General features: G+C 36.1%; 2 protein-coding genes across 5 annotated transcripts in view; both read left to right on the forward strand.

Annotated features, from left to right (window-relative positions):
* The window catches only part of shc1 (SHC (Src homology 2 domain containing) transforming protein 1), a 40,729-nt gene extending 24,999 nt beyond the window's left edge, over positions 1-15,730 (forward strand). For all 4 annotated transcript variants that reach the window (XM_081389829.1, XM_081389828.1, XM_081389830.1 and 1 more), the window contains 10 exons: positions 1,487-1,550; positions 2,944-3,063; positions 4,684-4,737; positions 5,764-5,815; positions 6,088-6,214; positions 7,057-7,216; positions 7,789-7,846; positions 8,211-8,333; positions 12,552-12,787; positions 12,881-15,730. In XM_081389829.1, the coding sequence (XP_081245955.1) occupies positions 1,487-1,550; positions 2,944-3,063; positions 4,684-4,737; positions 5,764-5,815; positions 6,088-6,214; positions 7,057-7,216; positions 7,789-7,846; positions 8,211-8,333; positions 12,552-12,787; positions 12,881-13,009 (1,123 nt within the window). In that variant the 3' untranslated portion in view covers positions 13,010-15,730. The remainder of the gene's footprint in view (positions 1-1,486; positions 1,551-2,943; positions 3,064-4,683; positions 4,738-5,763; positions 5,816-6,087; positions 6,215-7,056; positions 7,217-7,788; positions 7,847-8,210; positions 8,334-12,551; positions 12,788-12,880) is intronic.
* Positions 15,731-16,677: 947 nt separating this feature from the next.
* Positions 16,678-16,869, forward strand: lenep (lens epithelial protein; the record flags this gene model as incomplete). The annotated part of the gene is made up of 1 exon (XM_081389832.1): positions 16,678-16,869. One exon carries the CDS (start codon positions 16,678-16,680, stop codon positions 16,867-16,869), a length of 192 nt encoding a protein of 63 aa, XP_081245958.1.
* Between the last annotated feature and the right edge of the window lie 1,075 nt (positions 16,870-17,944).

Genomic DNA, 17,944 nt, shown 5'->3' on the forward strand with positions numbered 1-17,944 from the left:
AAATTTCCTTATTGGGCCAATAATATTAATAATTAACTTATATCGGCCCGATAATGATATGGTGGCTGATATATATCGTGCATCCCTATAATTAATCTATACAAATTTTTCTAAAGGCATTTTTTTTTTTACTGTAAAAACTAATAGCATTCATTTTAAATGCTGCACTTTAGTCATCACAAGGCTGCAATTTAATTAAATAAATATGTGTCGTCCGTATTTCAGAGTAAAGCACAGCACTGTGTTCACAATTATAAAATGCATTTGGATTATCAATGCATTACCGTCTTCCCTAACTTTCTAATAAGAAGCGCTTATAAACCGGCTGTTGTCATCAGAAGGAAAGCTTGATGGCTTAATAGTTGGGGGAAAAAAGAAATTAAAACATCCATAAATATTAGAATTGTCATTTTACAGTTGTATCATTATTGTTATATTTTTACAATGAAATATTACAGTTGTATTTAGATTTATTTCCCCCAATTTGTGCAGCCCTGCAGCATAGAGTGGTGCAGGGATGACATCAAAACCAAGAAGACTAATTCGCCACTGGTTCTCTCAGGATTTTCCAATGGGGGTTTTATAATGGGGTTTTTCAATTTATGAGTAAAATAAAAACTGTTAAATATAACTTGTCAATACTTGAACGTTTTGTTCTACAAAGTGAATTACACACACCCATACCTAAAACGTAAAATTTGAAGCATTAATGTTTCTTTTTTAAAACGGACGTTAAGTAACTTAAATAAGACGTTGAAGAGTATTTGTATACGTTTATATTGTAGAACAAAACGTCAAAGTATCATCAAGTTTTAAAGATGACAGGCTTGTGACCTATTCTGCTTTTATTCTGCTACATAAAAAAAAAAAAAAAACTCACAGTTTGGTTGTTGCATTTATTTATTTTTAATGTCAATTAAACAGCTGCTACTTTTTTATTTGGGTGTTGTTTTGACAGATACATTGATCTAAGGTCAGGCTTCAGGCAGTAATTAAATCAGACTGTTTATAAATAATTCTGTCATTTTGTGTTTTTAGTCATATTTTAGTGAATATTCATAACTTCAGTTTCGTTTTCGTATATTTTGCTTGTTAAATTTTTTTTTTTTTAAGTTTTTACTATTCATTTATTTACTACTAATAGTTTTCATATACGTTATAGTTTTTGTTAACAATAGCAATGTTAATAATAAGTAATTATTAGTAATAAGTGAACAAGAACATTGGTGTATTTGTTTGCATGTCTGCCAGCTTGCATGTGTGAGATGACAGGAAGTGGAATGACTGGACCATTTGTCTAATGTAATTGTCCCTCAGCCATATGAAATTTGGGAATGCATGAAAAGGAGTGTGATGGAAACTCTCATCTAACAATCTGATTATGTTATCCTCACTATATGTAGCCAGTGTGTGTGTGTGTGTGTGTGTGTGTGTGTGTGTGTGTGTGTGTGTGTGTATGTTTATAACTGTATGTTTTGTATTGCAGGGAGGCAATATCAGTGGTGTGTGAGGCAGTACCAGGTGCCAAAGGAGCTCAGCGAAGGAGAAAGGTATTCAACACTTTATCTTATCTTACTTCCTCAGACACAGACTTTCAGCCTTGCAATATATTCACACTTTTGTTAGTTACAGTCACAGCTCACAAACCTCATAGTGTTCTACGTTCTAACCAGTTTCCAGTAAAAATGCTACTGTTTTATGTTCAACACACACACACACACACACACACACACACACACACACACACACACACACACACACACACACACACACACACACACACACACACGTTTGCTCAAGTGTTGTCTCTAGGCTGGTCAGACTGTGGTGTTGTGTGCTACACCACAATTTGCCTACAGGGTTGTGATCAAGTGTTATGTGTTAAAGGGTTGTGATCAAGGGTAATGATCAAGACAGGCCTGTTTCACACAACATACGTAAATAGTGTGAAAGCGAAGCAGCTGCGTAACTGTAGCAGACGGCTTGTGTTGTGTTCTACTGCAGCTCTGTACAGAAAATAAAGTGATTTATGGGTTATCACTTTTTTTTTTCACTTTAATAACAGCTGTTCGTTTCAAATGGTTATCAGTTGTATGCCACTCAAAGTCTAAACCAGACATTATCATCATGAAATTTAATTTACATGAGGGAGAGGGTCGTATTCATATCCAAATGGTAGTTAATTTACACAAAACTGAAACTAAACCCCAAAGTGTAGTTTTAAACGTCTTAAATCTTCTGGATTCAGGCAGATTTACTGAATTGTAAGTGTTTTTTACTGCATGCTGAACTAGTTAATTCTCGTATTTCACATTTCTTTAATTTGTAAAGCCTATATTACAAAAGATTGCGTTTTCTATCTGCATTTATTTATATAAGGCATCAAAATACAGTAAAAAACGTAATATTGTGAAATATTATTACTCTTAAAATATTTTAATGTTTTAAAATGCAATTTATTCTTGTGATTTGTAAAACTACCATTATTATCATTCATTTCTCCAGTCTTCAGTGTCACATGATCCCTCCGAAATTATTCTAATATGCTAATTTGGTTCTCAAGAAACCATTTCCTTTTTTTTGCTGCTTAATATTTCAGTGGAAACAATGATATTTAGTTTTTCAGGATTATTTCATAAATAGAAAGTTCAAAGGAAAAGTATTTATTTGAAATAGAAACATTATAAATGTCTTTGTCACTTTTGATCAATTTAATGCACCATTGCTGAATAAAAGTAAAAAAGTAAAATTTCTTTAAAAGAACTGTGTGAGGTAAAACAGGCCTTAGACAGACCAAACTATTTAAAATGTTCTTTGTTTCCCATTAAAATCTCTTTTCATCAAATATTTAGTTTTCATCATCTTTGCCATGAAATTTTTAGCTGAACTTTTTTAACCTGGTGTGTGGTGTAAATAATGGAGTCTGTTTCTGTCTCTCTCCAGCCCTCCTCTCGTTGTCTCTCCTCCATCTTAGGGAAGAGTAATCTCCAGTTTGCTGGAATGACAATCAACCTCACCGTGTCGACCAGCAGTCTGAACCTACTGGCAGCCGACTGCAAACAGGTTAGACGTCACACAAGCACACAGACATTAATATGGTGCCTTCTTTCCTGTATGAAATTCATTGTTACCCTCCTCTAATGATAAAAGCGGCCTGCGTCATGCAGACGCTCTTCACAGCTGGACGGGTTGGATTGAATTATGCTATCTCTTTCAAAAATAAATGTTTCTCTGTATGTCTTAAAAGTGAAGTTTGCGATGTTAAAATACTTTCTCATATCCTGGTTGTGCTAGTATGTGCAGAGATAGCTATAAGCAAGCCGTTCAGGTAGGTTGATTTCCTTGAAAAGTGTAAACACTAGTTTAGAGATGGCAATTCTCCCATGATTCTGAGTAGTCAACTAAAAAAGAAACATAATTTACAAGCGGTTCTAAAATTTGATAAAGACTTCACTTGTTTCATTACTGGATGAATCAGCATTTTTGAACGAATCTCGATAGATTCAATGACGTCTCTTTTTGGCACATACTGGCATAACAATGTATTTGATGCAATAATTATTTGAGGCATCAAATTGCTTCCAAAGGTGATAAGTCTATTTTGATCTCTATATCCTAACTATAAACTTTTACAGAAATTATGATAATGTGTGGTTGAAACTGTTTGATACCTATACATGACATCTGCTCTCTCTGGGTCAGCAACAGGGCCAACACAGGACTGAATGTTCGCTGTGATCATAAAAGGATTAATAGACACAGGCGAATCGTTGACGTTTAGGGATAAGATCACGTGGGTGTTTGAATCAAGATCGCAATCTTTTAGAAATTTATCGTGCAGACTTATTCTTGCCTGACCTTCGGTTATTTTCAATAAGTAACACTAAGTGTTAAAACATTTTTGTTGATTGAAATTAAATGTAAGTATTAGATGAAACATGTAGACTAAATGAGATTTTTAAAATGTTGCCTTGGCAACTGACTGAAATAAGTTTAAAGCACTAAAATTACTAACTGGAAATAAATAAGAACTAAAACTGAAATAAAAAATGAATTAAACCTAGTAAATAGTAATATTCAAAACTGCTAAAATTAAAATGGAAAATGAAAAACTATAAATATCAAATTCAAAATATGAATAAAATAATAAATAGTTAGAAGTATTCTGCATTAGGGCTTCCAAGGGGCTAATCATCATAATTTGTCGACGTTTAACTAATAATTTAAAGTTTATAAGTGTGGTACCCGGAGGCCCAATAGATTATGTAAAGTTGGCGTATTCGGCAGGAGCAGATATCCTCTGGCTTGTTTACTGCTGCACCACAGGACTTTCTTTTCCTCGCTAATAATGCTTCAGTTATACACCAGTGTGTTTGGCATTAGCGCAGTGAGGTTTATCAGCGTTCGGGCTGCTCAGCAGGCAGCTGACTGGAGCCCAGAATAGGGCCTGGAGTAATTGCCCTGCTGATATGTGTTTATCTTAATGAATCTAAACCATGCAGAATTACTGCACACAACTGCTCTGCTCCTCTATGTTGGACCGCAGTCTCACCAAATCGTTTCTCCCCTTGTCTCTGTCCATCCTTTGCTGGCAATGTTTGCTCATTCTTCATCTCATTTTCACACTTTTTTTGTCTTTTTTTTTGTCACATTGTCCTCTTCTCCGTCCCTCTCTCCCTACAGATTATCGCCAACCATCACATGCAGTCCATCTCTTTTGCATCAGGAGGAGATCCAGTGAGTCAGACCCCGTCTCTCGATATCTTTCCACTTGTCTTTCTGTCTTTACTAGGGATGTTCATCAGTAGTCGATGACCGTCGTTGTTAATTTCATTGATTAAACTCATCAGCTGTTGATTTAATCAACTGCAGCACAAATCCGTTTAGTAATTAGCCGAGCTGATGGCCATGAAAAGCCAGAGTCCACAACACACACACGCTTTTAAAAATAAAATGTCTCAATGCAGTCATTGTTCGAGCATTTCTCTTTAAATAACACTTGCATTCACTGCGGAGACCTTGAATGTATATTGTAGGACAGCATGAAGGATGTGTGTTTTACAAGTAATAAGTAATTATAATTATTTTCAATTGGTTTATTTATGAAATAATAAAGTATTATATGTTTTTTAGAATACATTTAGTTATTTGAATATATATATATATATATATATATATATATATATATATATATATATATATATATATATATATATATATATATATATGTATGTATGTGTGTGTGTGAAATTAAATGTTATATGAAAATTTATAATTTAATTCGAAATAATAAAATGAAAATCGAAATATTTAAAATTATTTTTTAAATTAAGTTAATTATCGATTTAAATAAAATGTTTAATTTAAATTAATATTAAATAAAATTAATTAGTATTTTAAATAGTAGTAGTAGTTTTATTATAATTATTATTTAATGGTTAATTTAAATTATTTACATCTAATCATTTAGTCGGTTATCTGATACATCCCTACATTTAATTTCCTCATTTTCATCTCGTTCAAGGATCTATCAGCTTCAGTCTCATTCTGTCATCCCTCGCTCATTTGTCTTATTCATCTGTCTTGCTGTCTGTTCTTTTTCCTCTTCTTCTTCCTGCCCTTTAGTGAATAGACTGCCTCAACTAAGGGTTACTTTCTTCTGCTTATCCCTTTGTTCTGTGTGTCTATTCTCTAATTTCTCTTAATGTCCTCCTGTTCATTCTTTTCTTCTTCTCCATCCCTTTTTTTTTCATTTCTCCCCAGGACACAGCAGAGTATGTTGCCTACGTCGCCAAAGACCCTGTCAATCAAAGAGGTAAAAACACTTTCACATTGAATTCTGTCATATCCTTCAGTGAAATGTAAATTACTGCTTTCATGTACAATTTATTTGAAGTGATGTTAAATACTGAATTAATACGTTTTATGTGGCAGTATTTATTAGGGCTTTACTTAAAGAAATCGTTTACCCAAAAGATTTGGAATGACATGATGTTTAATTTTGGGTGAACTCTACCTTTAAGGAATGACTAAATGATGTCTTGATTTACAATATCTGATGTTTGATGATCACTTCCTGCCTTGTAGCATGTCATATCCTGGAATGCTCAGAGGGCTTGGCTCAGGAGGTCATCAGCACCATAGGTCAGGCTTTTGAACTGCGCTTTAAACAGTACCTGAAGAACCCCCCCAAACTGGTTACCCCTCATGATCGGTAAGTGTGTGTGTGCGCCTGATCAAACACATAGTGCAAACATTTATATTTATGTCAGTGTATTTACATGTTTTTGTGTGTAATTCTGTATGTAAACAAGAGTCTTAAATACATTTAAGAGCCTGAAAAATATGTTGGTATAGACATGTTGACTATGTATGCTGAAACTCTATGCCATTGTGTCTATTTGCACTGCTTACCCACATCATACACTGTGAAACATCCTAACAAATGAGTTTATGTCCAGTTAAAACTACTAAAAATCTGCCAGATATACCAAATGTACTTTATATTCAAGGCAAGTTTATAAAAGCTACTTAAATGTCCTAATTTAACTATGACCTAAGCCTGGCTTAATCTAAGCCATGTCTGTGAAACCAGGCCTATAAGTATTAGGTGCAATATTTAAGCTTAAATGAAAATGATATGTTGCATTAACAACTATCTGAAATAAGTTTAAGTTGAGGAACTAAAATTCAACTTAAAAACTAAAACTGAAACAATTAAATGAATGCTTAATAGAAATATTAAAAAAACAAAAATGACAAAAGCACGTAACAAAATGACTAAAACCTAAACTAAAATTTAAACGAACTAAAAATTGAAAAAGCTTTCAAAATATTATGAATACTGTAATGGTATATATAATACTAAAATAACACTGCTCAATAAATGATGTGTGTTGTTTTAAGGATTTGTAGAAATTTTGACTAGAAATGTCAAAAAAGTGTTTTTTGTTGTTCGCTGCTGGTTTCATAACAAAGCAATACATCATTTAACATCACTCAAACAGCATGCCAATGTAAATATAATAATATAATACTACTGTAACTCTCTCTTAGGATGGCTCCTTTCGATGGGTCAGCCTGGGAGGAGGAGGAAGAGGACTTGGCTCCACCCCCAGAGGTTCCGTATTACAATAACTTCCCGGGTAAACAGCCTCCCCCTGGAGGCCTGGTTGATATGAGAAACCGTCCTGGACACAGTACAGGAGCCACGCTGGTGAGACACATTTCTACGAGCATGTGTTAGTCAGTTAGTTTGATTTGATCTCGGGTCTTTTGAACCTGTGCACAAATAAAGCGTTGTTCAGTGACCATTAAATTGCAACAAATGAGTGTCTTTTATGTGTTATATGAGTGAATCATTGAGTCATTGAATAGAAAGTTCTTCGAAACAAATCTAAATTTTGTGAATTTAAAAATCAATGATGACAGCATGTAAGCATTTTCATTACAAATGACGTATACAAAAATACAATTATTAATTATTAATATTTAATTTTAATTAATTTAATATAATATAATGAATGTTATTAGATGATGGTACAGTAAGTCTTCACAGGCTGAAAAGCCACCAAAGCCGTCACACATTTCAAACTAGAGCTCATCGTCTTCAAAAGAGAGAGACTTCAGTGAACAAGAACTATAATTAAGTGTATAAACATGATTTAGTGTATAAAAAGGGATTTTCATTAACTTAAATATTTATTCAAAAACACAGACTCATTCATTACCGAAACACGACTAGTGAATAAATGTGTGTCAACACTCTAATGCGATATGTCTCCACAGCCCTATGGACAGCCCAGCCAGAACGAAATTCACAAGCAGCCTCTACCTCCTCTACCAGGTCAGGTTTACACACAGACACACACACACACACACACACGCGCTTCACACTAATAATCCCTGCCCTGTTTCTTCATAGTGCCACATAGTATTTGTCAGTCTTATATTGTCACACTTCCCTACATTTCAATTTCCTCTCAGCTGAGACTGTCATTGTGCAGAGTGAGTCAGCGTTTTTTCTGTCACTGTCCATTGCTCTCTGTTGGACGCTGCCCAAACCTATTACACAGCTCCTTTGAGAGGTGGCTTCTGGATCGCCGGCCTTGCTGACAATAGGACTCAGAATGGCACCGCTTAAGCACACTCACCTGAAGGTTAACTCAGTTTAACCTCACTGTTAGCCTCTCTTTCTCTCTCCTTTTCAGTGGGTGTTAAGGAGGGAGGCTTGTTTGATGACCCCTCATACGTCAATGTGGATAAACCCCGCCTCCCAGCGGGGGCGGCAGCAGCAGCCAATGGAAATGCTCACAGAGATGCGTTTGACATGAGTGAGTAACACTTGCTGGATGATAGTGTATCAAAAAGACGTTTTGATGATGTTTGATATGTATGTATTTGCTCTGGAATGCCTTAAGAAAACGTAGCAAATTTTTAAACATTCAAAACATGTTCTCCATACTTTTCAGTAAATGAACACAATATATTTTTTTTTATCAATTTTTTGTATGCATCACTATAACAATAAAATACAGCAAAATATATTAAGAATTTTTCCACAATTTCATTTTATTTCATTAATTGAACACAAGGAAGAATGTGTTATTTATTTATTTTGTGTGTGCATCAATATAAGAATATAAGCATAGCAATAAACAGCAGTACATAAAAACATTTTAATACATCACAACTTCCACTCAGGCTCTTTTATTTTGAAATGATGACGCAAACAAATGCTTGAATCATTGTTTTCAATTATTTCGTACAGTCTGATTTGTCAAAAATAAATCAGTTGTTAACCGCACATTGCAGTGCCAAACTTGTACAGTGTAAAAACAACGTGATGTAGAATGTTACAGCTAGATGCTTAGCAACCGACAACCATTTGAGACTCATATTTGTGTGCTTTGACAGTCATAGAAACACAGCGCATTGCATATAAACAGTAAACTCAGTAAACAGTCAAACACTTGAAATAGTTAACCGTGGATCATTTTAAACCCCGGCTAAACAGAATCCTGGGTTATTTTTGTTTGCTTATTTCAGGTATCACACTGCTCATACTATACCCAAGGTTAAAAGTTAATCCTGGGTATTCATAAACTGCCGTTTCACACTGCACATTCCTAAACCCTGGGTTAAAGTCCTTATTTGCAGTGTCAGTGTTACTGTCTGGACAAACGTAGCACATGACCTGTTTACATAAAGGCTCAAGCATTGCGCGTCCTCATATTACACGCTGTAGACTTTAATATCAAGTTTTTTCTGAGTGAACTTTTCAAACTATAAAGGTAAGAATGAAACTGTCTCTTCTGCACTCCTACTCTCGTGTTTTACATCGCCATTTGACATTTTTCCTATCATGACTGGTTTTTATATATATATATATATATATATATATATATATATATATATATATATATATATATATATATATATATATATATATATATATATATATATATATATATATATATATATATATATATATATATGTATATATATTAGGGTGCATCAAATTTGAATGGGAAATTTTAATTTCAAAATATCAATTTGGCTGGCATTGCATTTTGTTCCAATTAACATAAAAATGACTTTTGCAAAGTTTTGAGGGATTCTTGAGATTTAGGGGTGCCACCTAACACATGAACTTTGGCGAAATTTCAAAAAATGTGCAATTTTTAGTCTAATTGCCAAAAGGTTGACCTGGAAATGTTGAGTACAGTGAACTTTTATACAGTAACATGTTCTATAGGGTTATCAAAGTAAAAGTTGTTTGTTTGAACCCTTTGGGCAACTTGGGCATTTCTCAGAATTCAACTTTCAAGATTGTCCATTCATTTGTCCTATAGACAAAATGAATGGAGGTCAATTGGACATGTTCATGTGGCCTTACCCTGTTAATTTACTGTAACAACTACAATGCTACTCTCAATACACATGAGACATCTACAGTGGGGAGAACAAGTATTTGATACACTGCAGATTTTTCAGGTTTTCCCACTTACAAAGCATGTAGAAGTCTGTAATTTTGATCTCTAAAGTTGACTCTACAAACTGTGAGTGACAGAATCTAAAGCAGAAATCCAAAAAATCACATTGTATGATTTTTAAGTAATTAATTTGCATTTTATTGCATGACATAAGTATTTGATACATCAGAAAAGCAGAACTTTGGTACAGAAACCTTTGTTTGCAATTACAGAGATCATACGTTTCCTGTAGTTCTTGACCAGGTTTGCACACACTGCAGGAATTCTGGCCCTCTCCTCCATACAGACCTTTCTCCAGATCATTCAGGTTTCGGGGCTGTCGCTGGGCAATACGGACTTTCAGCTCCCTCAGAAGATTTTCTATTGGGTTCAGGTCTGGAGGCTGGCTAGGCCACTCCAGGAACTTAAGATGCTTCTTACGGAGCTACTCATTAGTTGCCCTGGCTGTGTGTTTCGGGTCGTTGTCATGCTGGAAGACCCAGCCACGACCCATCTTCAATGCTCTTACTGAGGGAAGGAGGTTGTTGGCCAAGATCTTGCGATACATGGCCCCATCCATTCTCCCTCAATACGGTGCAGTCGTCCTGTCCCCTTTGCAGAAAAGCATCCCCAAAAAATGATGTTTCCACCTCCATGCTTCACGGTTGGGATGGTGTTTTTGGAGTTGTACTCCAAAAGTTTAGAGCAAAAAGTTTAGAGCAAAAAGCTCTATTTTTGTTTCATCAGACCACATGACCTTCTCCCATTCCTCTTCTGGATCATCCAGATGGTCATTGGCAAACTTCAGACGGCCCTGGACATGAGCTGGCTTGAGCAGGAGGACCTTGCGTGCGCTGCAGGATTTTAATCCATGACGGCGTAGTGTGTTACTAATGGTTTTCTTTGAGACTGTGGTCCCAGCTCTCTTCAGGTCATTGACCAGGTCATGCCGTGTAGTTCTGGGCTGATCCCTCACCTTCCTCATGATCATTGATGCCCCACAAGGTGAGATCTTGCATGGTGCCCCAGACCGAGGGAGATTGACCGTCATCTTGAACTTCTTCCATTTTCTAATAATTGCGCCAACAGTTGTTGCCTTCTCACCAAGCTGCTTGCCTATTGTCCTGTAGCCCATCCAGCCTTGTGCAGGTCTACAATTTTATCCCTTATGTCCTTACACAGCTCTCTGGTCTTGGCCATTGTGGAGAGGTTGGAGTCTGTTTGATTGAGCGTGTGGACGGGTGTCTTTTATACAGGTTCTGAATTTTTGTTTTAGATTCCGTCTCTCACAGTTAAAATGTACCTATGATAAAAATTACAGACCTCTACATGCTTTGTAAGTGGGAAAACCTGCAAAATCGGCAGTGTATCAAATACTTGTTCTCCCCACTGTATACTCTGAATATGACAGTGCCCACTCTAGAATGCTGTTGATGTTAAGTTTAATAGCTTAGCTAACATAGATAGCTAACTGGTTAACAAACTGTTGCTAGCTAACGTTAGCTAGATGTAATGAGCACCAAATACCTATAAATATGACTTAAATGACTTATAATAAATAAGTATACAAAGACACAATTACTGATATGATAGTTATTATGTAATAATACATACCCAACACAGAAAGATCACCTCAAACAGAAAGATCATCTCAGTTTTCTTGAGCTGTAGTATTGTTTACCTCAGATCTCCATTGTGACCATTGAGCACTGTTAAGCACTTTATCCAACGAAACCAGATGTGCGGTGGCACCCCTAAATCATCATGTACTGGACAAATATTTTGCATGTGTTGTTTCTACATATATTGGAACATTTTTAGCACCCAGCCATATCAAAATTCAAGAATTGTGTTTTTTGATGCACCCTAATATATATATATATATATATATATATATATATATATATATATATATATATATATATATATATATATGTATATGTATGTATGTATACATCGTGTTTCCGTGACTGTCCAAAGCGTGTGAACATAAGGCACGCGATTGGTTATCGGTTGCTAAGCATCTCTTGTAACATTTTAACACCGCATCATTTCACACTGTAAAAGTTTGGGACCACAATGCGGAGTTAATAAAAACGGTGCTGACCCTGCTTCTAAATTAAAAGTGTGAAACTCTCCTTTACCTTCGGTTAAAAGCTGTTTTAGAATGACGATAACCCGGGGTTAAGAACAGTGTGAAAAGCCCTTTTGAGTGAAGACACTTCCGAAATGTCCATTCAATATAAACTCAATAGTACAGTCGGCAATAATGCTAGAGCTTTTATGTAAACAGGTTGCGTGCTGCGTTCATCCAATTAATGACTCTGACATCGCAAATATGCAAATAAGACCCAGGGTTTAGGAATGTGCAATGTGAAACATCAGCTTATGAATACACAGAATTAATTGTTAACCCTGGGTAAATTAAGAAGCAGGATAACCCAGGATTCCGTTGACCCGGGGTTTAGAATGACCCAGGGTTACTATTTCAAGTGTAAAAGACCTTTTTAGTAGTACAGTTGTAGATGCTAGATAGAAAAACTGAAAGTAAATTCACCAAAGATTTCGGTCTTTTAGAGCCATTTGATGCTGCTTTAGGGGTGTCGGGAGCAGTGGCGCCCCCTCTGGCAGAGCAGCTGCAGAACGAGCCCTGGTTCCACGGACCTCTAAGCCGCAGACAGGCCGAAAGACTCCTGACCAAGGATGGAGACTTCCTGGTGCGGGAGTCAGGCACCACACCAGGCCAGTACGTCCTCACTGGACAGCAGGGCAGCCAACCCAAACACTTGCTTCTGGTGGATCCAGAGGGAGTGGTGAGTAAGATGGTGGTCCTTATTAAAACGTTCTATAATTCTATAACATTAATGACTATTTAACTTCTGTATCTTTCCTTTCACAATTTGTAGGTGCGCACTAAAGACCACCGCTTCGAGAGTGTCAGTCACTTGATTAGCTATCACATGGACAACCGCCTGCCAATCATCTCAGCAGGAAGCGAGGTGTGTCTGCAGCAGCCAGTCGATCGCCGAGCTTGAGTAAAAAGGTTGATTTTTCTCCACCACCCTTTTTAGAGGAAAAAAACTCCTCCCTTTCCCTCTCCCTTTTTTTTTTTTTTTTTGCCAGACTCTTTTAGAGAGACTTTTTTTCCAAAATGGGAGTGTAAGCTAATCATATCTTCACAGAAACACAGAATTTTGTACCGCATCAACCACCGGCCATGAAATTAAGAAGCAATGCAATCATTCTACTTGAAATAAGCGATTACAAAAAGCCAAACGATAAGCCGTCTGAAAGAGAAGCTGAAGCGTAATGGATATGACATCACTTCCCCAACACAATATCGTGTCTTGAAATAAGACTGGGGTGCACCTGTAACCATGGCAACAGGCCCAGGCATTTTTAGAGTCAAGAGTTGATGTGAATGTACTAAAACTACAGAACCTTTGTAGCACTCTAAAGATTCACATCTATGGCATTGAGCGAAATCCAAAGACTCAAGCTTCATATTGGTCGTTCATTTTCAGAGAGCCGTTTTGTTGTGGTCGATTTGTAAATCCTCGCATTGCCGTGGTCTCAAGACTGTTTGATGAATATGCAAAACTTTAAAGAGAATACAGCGCTCATTCTCCAATCACAGATGTCACCGTCCACATCAAATGAATCACATCCTTTGCAATTCCTACCAGAATTTCCAGTGTTCCCATCAAGGGATAGCACTCAAAATGCCTCTTATTCTCACCCTCACAAAACCCTTTACAGATCCGAACATGATGCCCTAGGAAAATTGGGAATTTTGGCTTTTTTGGGAACACCCCTGAACATATGTGAAAGCTTTAGCAGCAAAGAAGCTGTGTGGATTTTTCCTTATGCAATTAAGTAGACTCTGTGAGGAACTTACGCTGCTCGTTATGAGGTATTATGAACTAGTGTGTGGAAAAAGGGAACATTCCTTTTCCACATAACATCATATATATATCAGCCTGGGAGAAAAGGGACGAGAGAAAAAAAAAATGAAGTGCAATCTGTCAACATGGATGAGTAAGCCGGAATAGGACTGAGGGACTGCGGTTTGATATCAAACAGTTTAAAGCCTAATTATGATGTCATTTTAACCAGGAATTTGTTGCAATGATCAGCTGACGACATTATCGTCCGGTTGGTTTTATTCTGGGAAATGGAGGTTCTATTTTTCTTTGTCTTTTCCTCTATACACATTGACTATCAATTTTCACGTGTATCGGAAGTTTCAGCTGCTTCAGTGTGTTCAGAGCCTTGTTACAAGAGAAAGCGGGAGGATATGATGCGTATCGTCAAATATGCATCTTTTTTTTAAGGTTCACTATAATTACTCTGCATTTGAATGATGCATATTGCAAGGGGACAATCCATCCAGGAAGAGGAACAGCACTCCAAACGAAATCTGAACGTGTCTTTGCAGCCACAAGTGCAGTTTTTTGTTGAAGCCACAGACAGGAAACCACTTTTTTCATCTTTGTTTGCTCTGAAATTGATTGTGCCTTTTTCACCGAACACAGACACAACGATAAAACACAGTCGCCTTTTGTGGTCCTATGGGTAATCATGACACTTTCGTTTCTGAAAAAACACAACTGAAAAAATAATCAACTGCAAAAATGACACAAGTTAAGTGAGGCTTAGTACAGATTTTGGGAAAGCAGTCTTCATTTTCTTCCGCATGTTAATTCTGCTATGCTGTTTTTACTGTGCTTAGTTTAGTGCTGAACATTCGGTTAGTATAACGTTATGTTGCTTAAACTTGCGTTTGTGAATAAACACCTTGTTCTGTCTCTTATTCGGAGACCAACATTAGATGCCCTGTAAGACAACATGTAAATAAGCTTTGCTTATGCTAATAGCTATGTCTAAAACCAGTAATTTACTGTGTGAATCTGTGTCAAATGTATCCCTTGGGAATTTGCAAACTCGCAGGATTGTACTGGGTAAAAAAACAAAGGTGTAAGATTTGACTAGCTCTCCTGAAGACAACGCCATCACATTGTGTTCATCACTCACGTCTATGTAAATGATAAGGATTTGCTTAGTCAGATATACAAAGGCCCTTTATCTGGATGCTTTATGAATCTGAAATGGGCAACTTTTATTTTTAGCCTTTTTAGTGGATGCAAGTTGTGTATTTTGAGTCATTGGTCAACATTCATTCCACATTATAAAATCCAGATGGATTCCAGCTGCAGCTGTATGTGACCAGCCATCACGCTTAAGTGATTTTTACCCTGTTATAATTCAAATTTATGCATTGAATGTTTTTTTTAATCATTTGACGTCAGTTTTTATGTGCTGATGGCACCACAGATCTGGTCACTCTGGTAATGGAGTTTAAACAAAGTGTGTTTATGAGTCTGTGTGTGCGTGGATGCGTACATACATAGGGCTGGAATGGTCTGGAATAATCTGGCTATTACAACTCTGACTCACCACTCAACAGTTTGCTCATTTTCATATTTCACAGCGGCCTTTTGTTGCATGGAAACCCTTCCTGTTATTGTGGTAATGGTGACTTTTGTGTTGTGGTTGGTTGTTTGCTATTTTTGAAGCCAAAGGCTATCTTTTTCTTATTTGCCTATATAATTGTTGCTTCTTTTTTTTTAAACAAAATACATGTTTTTGATTATTTTAATAATTCGTTTTATGTTGTTGTTCTTTGGGGAAAACATAAATGTTTACACCTGTATAAAACGATAGATTACATGTATAAATACATATATATCATTCACCTTTCTGCATTTCATTTTTACCTATTGCCTTGTTTTGCACAAAGTCCTTTTAAATGATAAAACGGACATTTATTTGAGCGGCTCTAATCTAGATCCCTTTTATATACCAGACAGCTTCAAATAATGTGCATAAATCTATTGCTCAAGGGGTTCACGGGCCCTAAATGTGTCAGATCTCAGATTCGTATTGCTGTAATGGCCATGACATTATTCAGTAACACTTTACATTAAGGTTTAATTTGTTAAAATGAGTTAACTATGCGAGTTAACTTGAACTAACAATGAACAATACTTCTACAACATTTATTAATCTTATTCAATGGTAACTTCTACATTTACTACACTCTTAATAATAAAGGTTTCAAAATGAGGTTTTCTAATGCAATTAACATGAACAAGTAATTTTAACAAAGATTAATAAATGCTTTGAAACATAACGCTCATTGTTAGTTTATGTTAGTTAATGCATTTACGTGTTAACAAATAAGACCTTATTGTAAAGTTACCAATAGTTTGTGACATTAATCATATTATTACTGAATAAATAACATGAGAACAGACTATCTGTATTTGTGTGTGCACTAGAGCAATATTTTGACAGTCATTCAGGGCCTTTCAGTGAACAGTAGAGGAATTAGAGATGAACAATAGGTAGATGAGAGATGTTGTGAGGCCATTGTGTAATGGCAGGTGAACAGTTAGCTGGCATTTTCCACAGCTGAATAAAACCCATTTTACAGGGGGCACTGGGTCCGTGTATCCCTGTCAGAGCATAGAGCCAGAACGCAGTTCACTTCAGGGTTTCTTCAGAAGAGAGGTTACGGTTGAAGGAAAAAGTGGAGACCCACAACGCGCAGCGGCAAACAAGGACCTTGCCCGCTCTCCTCCAGTCCCTCCCTTCAAGTATTGCTCGCGCACTCCAGTCGGCCGTGGAGCGTTGGAGAGAGATGCACCCAGAGCGCCCACTGCCCCAGGCCATGCCCTCCTCACTGGGCCGAAACCTGAGAGATGCAGCCATGGGGATGGGCCGTGGCAAAGGCATCCTGGGAGGAAATGTGGCGTATGGAGCTATCCAGTCTCTTAAAGAGTGCCTCTACTTCCTGCTCTGCTGCTGGTGCATCAAAGAGATCCTGGACTGAGAAAGAAAGGTAAAACAAAAAAAATTGTGAGTATGTAGGCTACCAACATATAGCATACAATCAGTGGTATTTCAGTATTTATATAGGCTACTACTAATTAAATTTTATAAATATTTTAAAATTGGCTTCCAGTTTTATATTTTCAGTCATTTCAATTTAGTTTGAAGTTTTTTGTATATTTTTATTTAGCTTTAATTTCTTTTTATTTGAGTTTTAGTCATTTAAGTTGGCCTACTTCAAATCAAATTTAACATTTCAGTTAGTTGTCACGTTGCAACATTTCTAATTTTCGTTTAAGTTTTTCATCAAAAATTTATCATTTGTTTTATTTCAACTACGGAAACGGGGTTTTTAATAGTTTTAACTTTTGTTTTAATATCAATATGACTACAAAAAAGGAAGTAACTTAAATGTCAGGTTTCAAGAACTATAAGATATTAATGCTAAGCAATATTTAATGCTCATTTACATCGATGATTCAAACATTTAATGAAACAAAGCGAGGGCTCACAAACATTTAGCCTTGGCCTTGTTTAATTGTGTGCAATCTACTGATGCTACCGTTAGGGGGCGCCCCATGCAACCCCAAAAATCTACTGAATGTGTTATTCTAAATACTAGTAAATACCATGTTACTAAACCAGTATATTAATTGCCAGATCATATCTAAAGCAGATTTACAGTGTTATTTATTATGTCTTTTTCTTTTTTTTTAGAGTTTTTGAGCCAATGGATGATTCATCACAGCTGTGTTGTTGATGTGTTGGCCTGAATCCAGATATCTTCACACATGCATAAACACACATGCCTTACAAGCATCAGAGGCTGCTGTATTAATGCGCTTTAAAGCAGTATTGTTAAATTATGCAATAAATAAAAATAATATATAAAAAACTGATTGTGTATAAACTGGTGTGTGTCCCCGATGTAACAAAAATACATATGCAAATACAAGTTGAACAAATACAATATGCCATAAATATGCTCATTAAAATACATACTAAACATTTTACATAAATGGTTATGAAATGTGTTGGTGAAAAGAATAGTGCTTTATCAAAATAAATAAAATAAA

This window comes from Scardinius erythrophthalmus, assembly GCF_964197995.2.
Source record: "Scardinius erythrophthalmus genome assembly, chromosome: 16".
NCBI lineage: Eukaryota > Metazoa > Chordata > Actinopteri > Cypriniformes > Leuciscidae > Scardinius > Scardinius erythrophthalmus.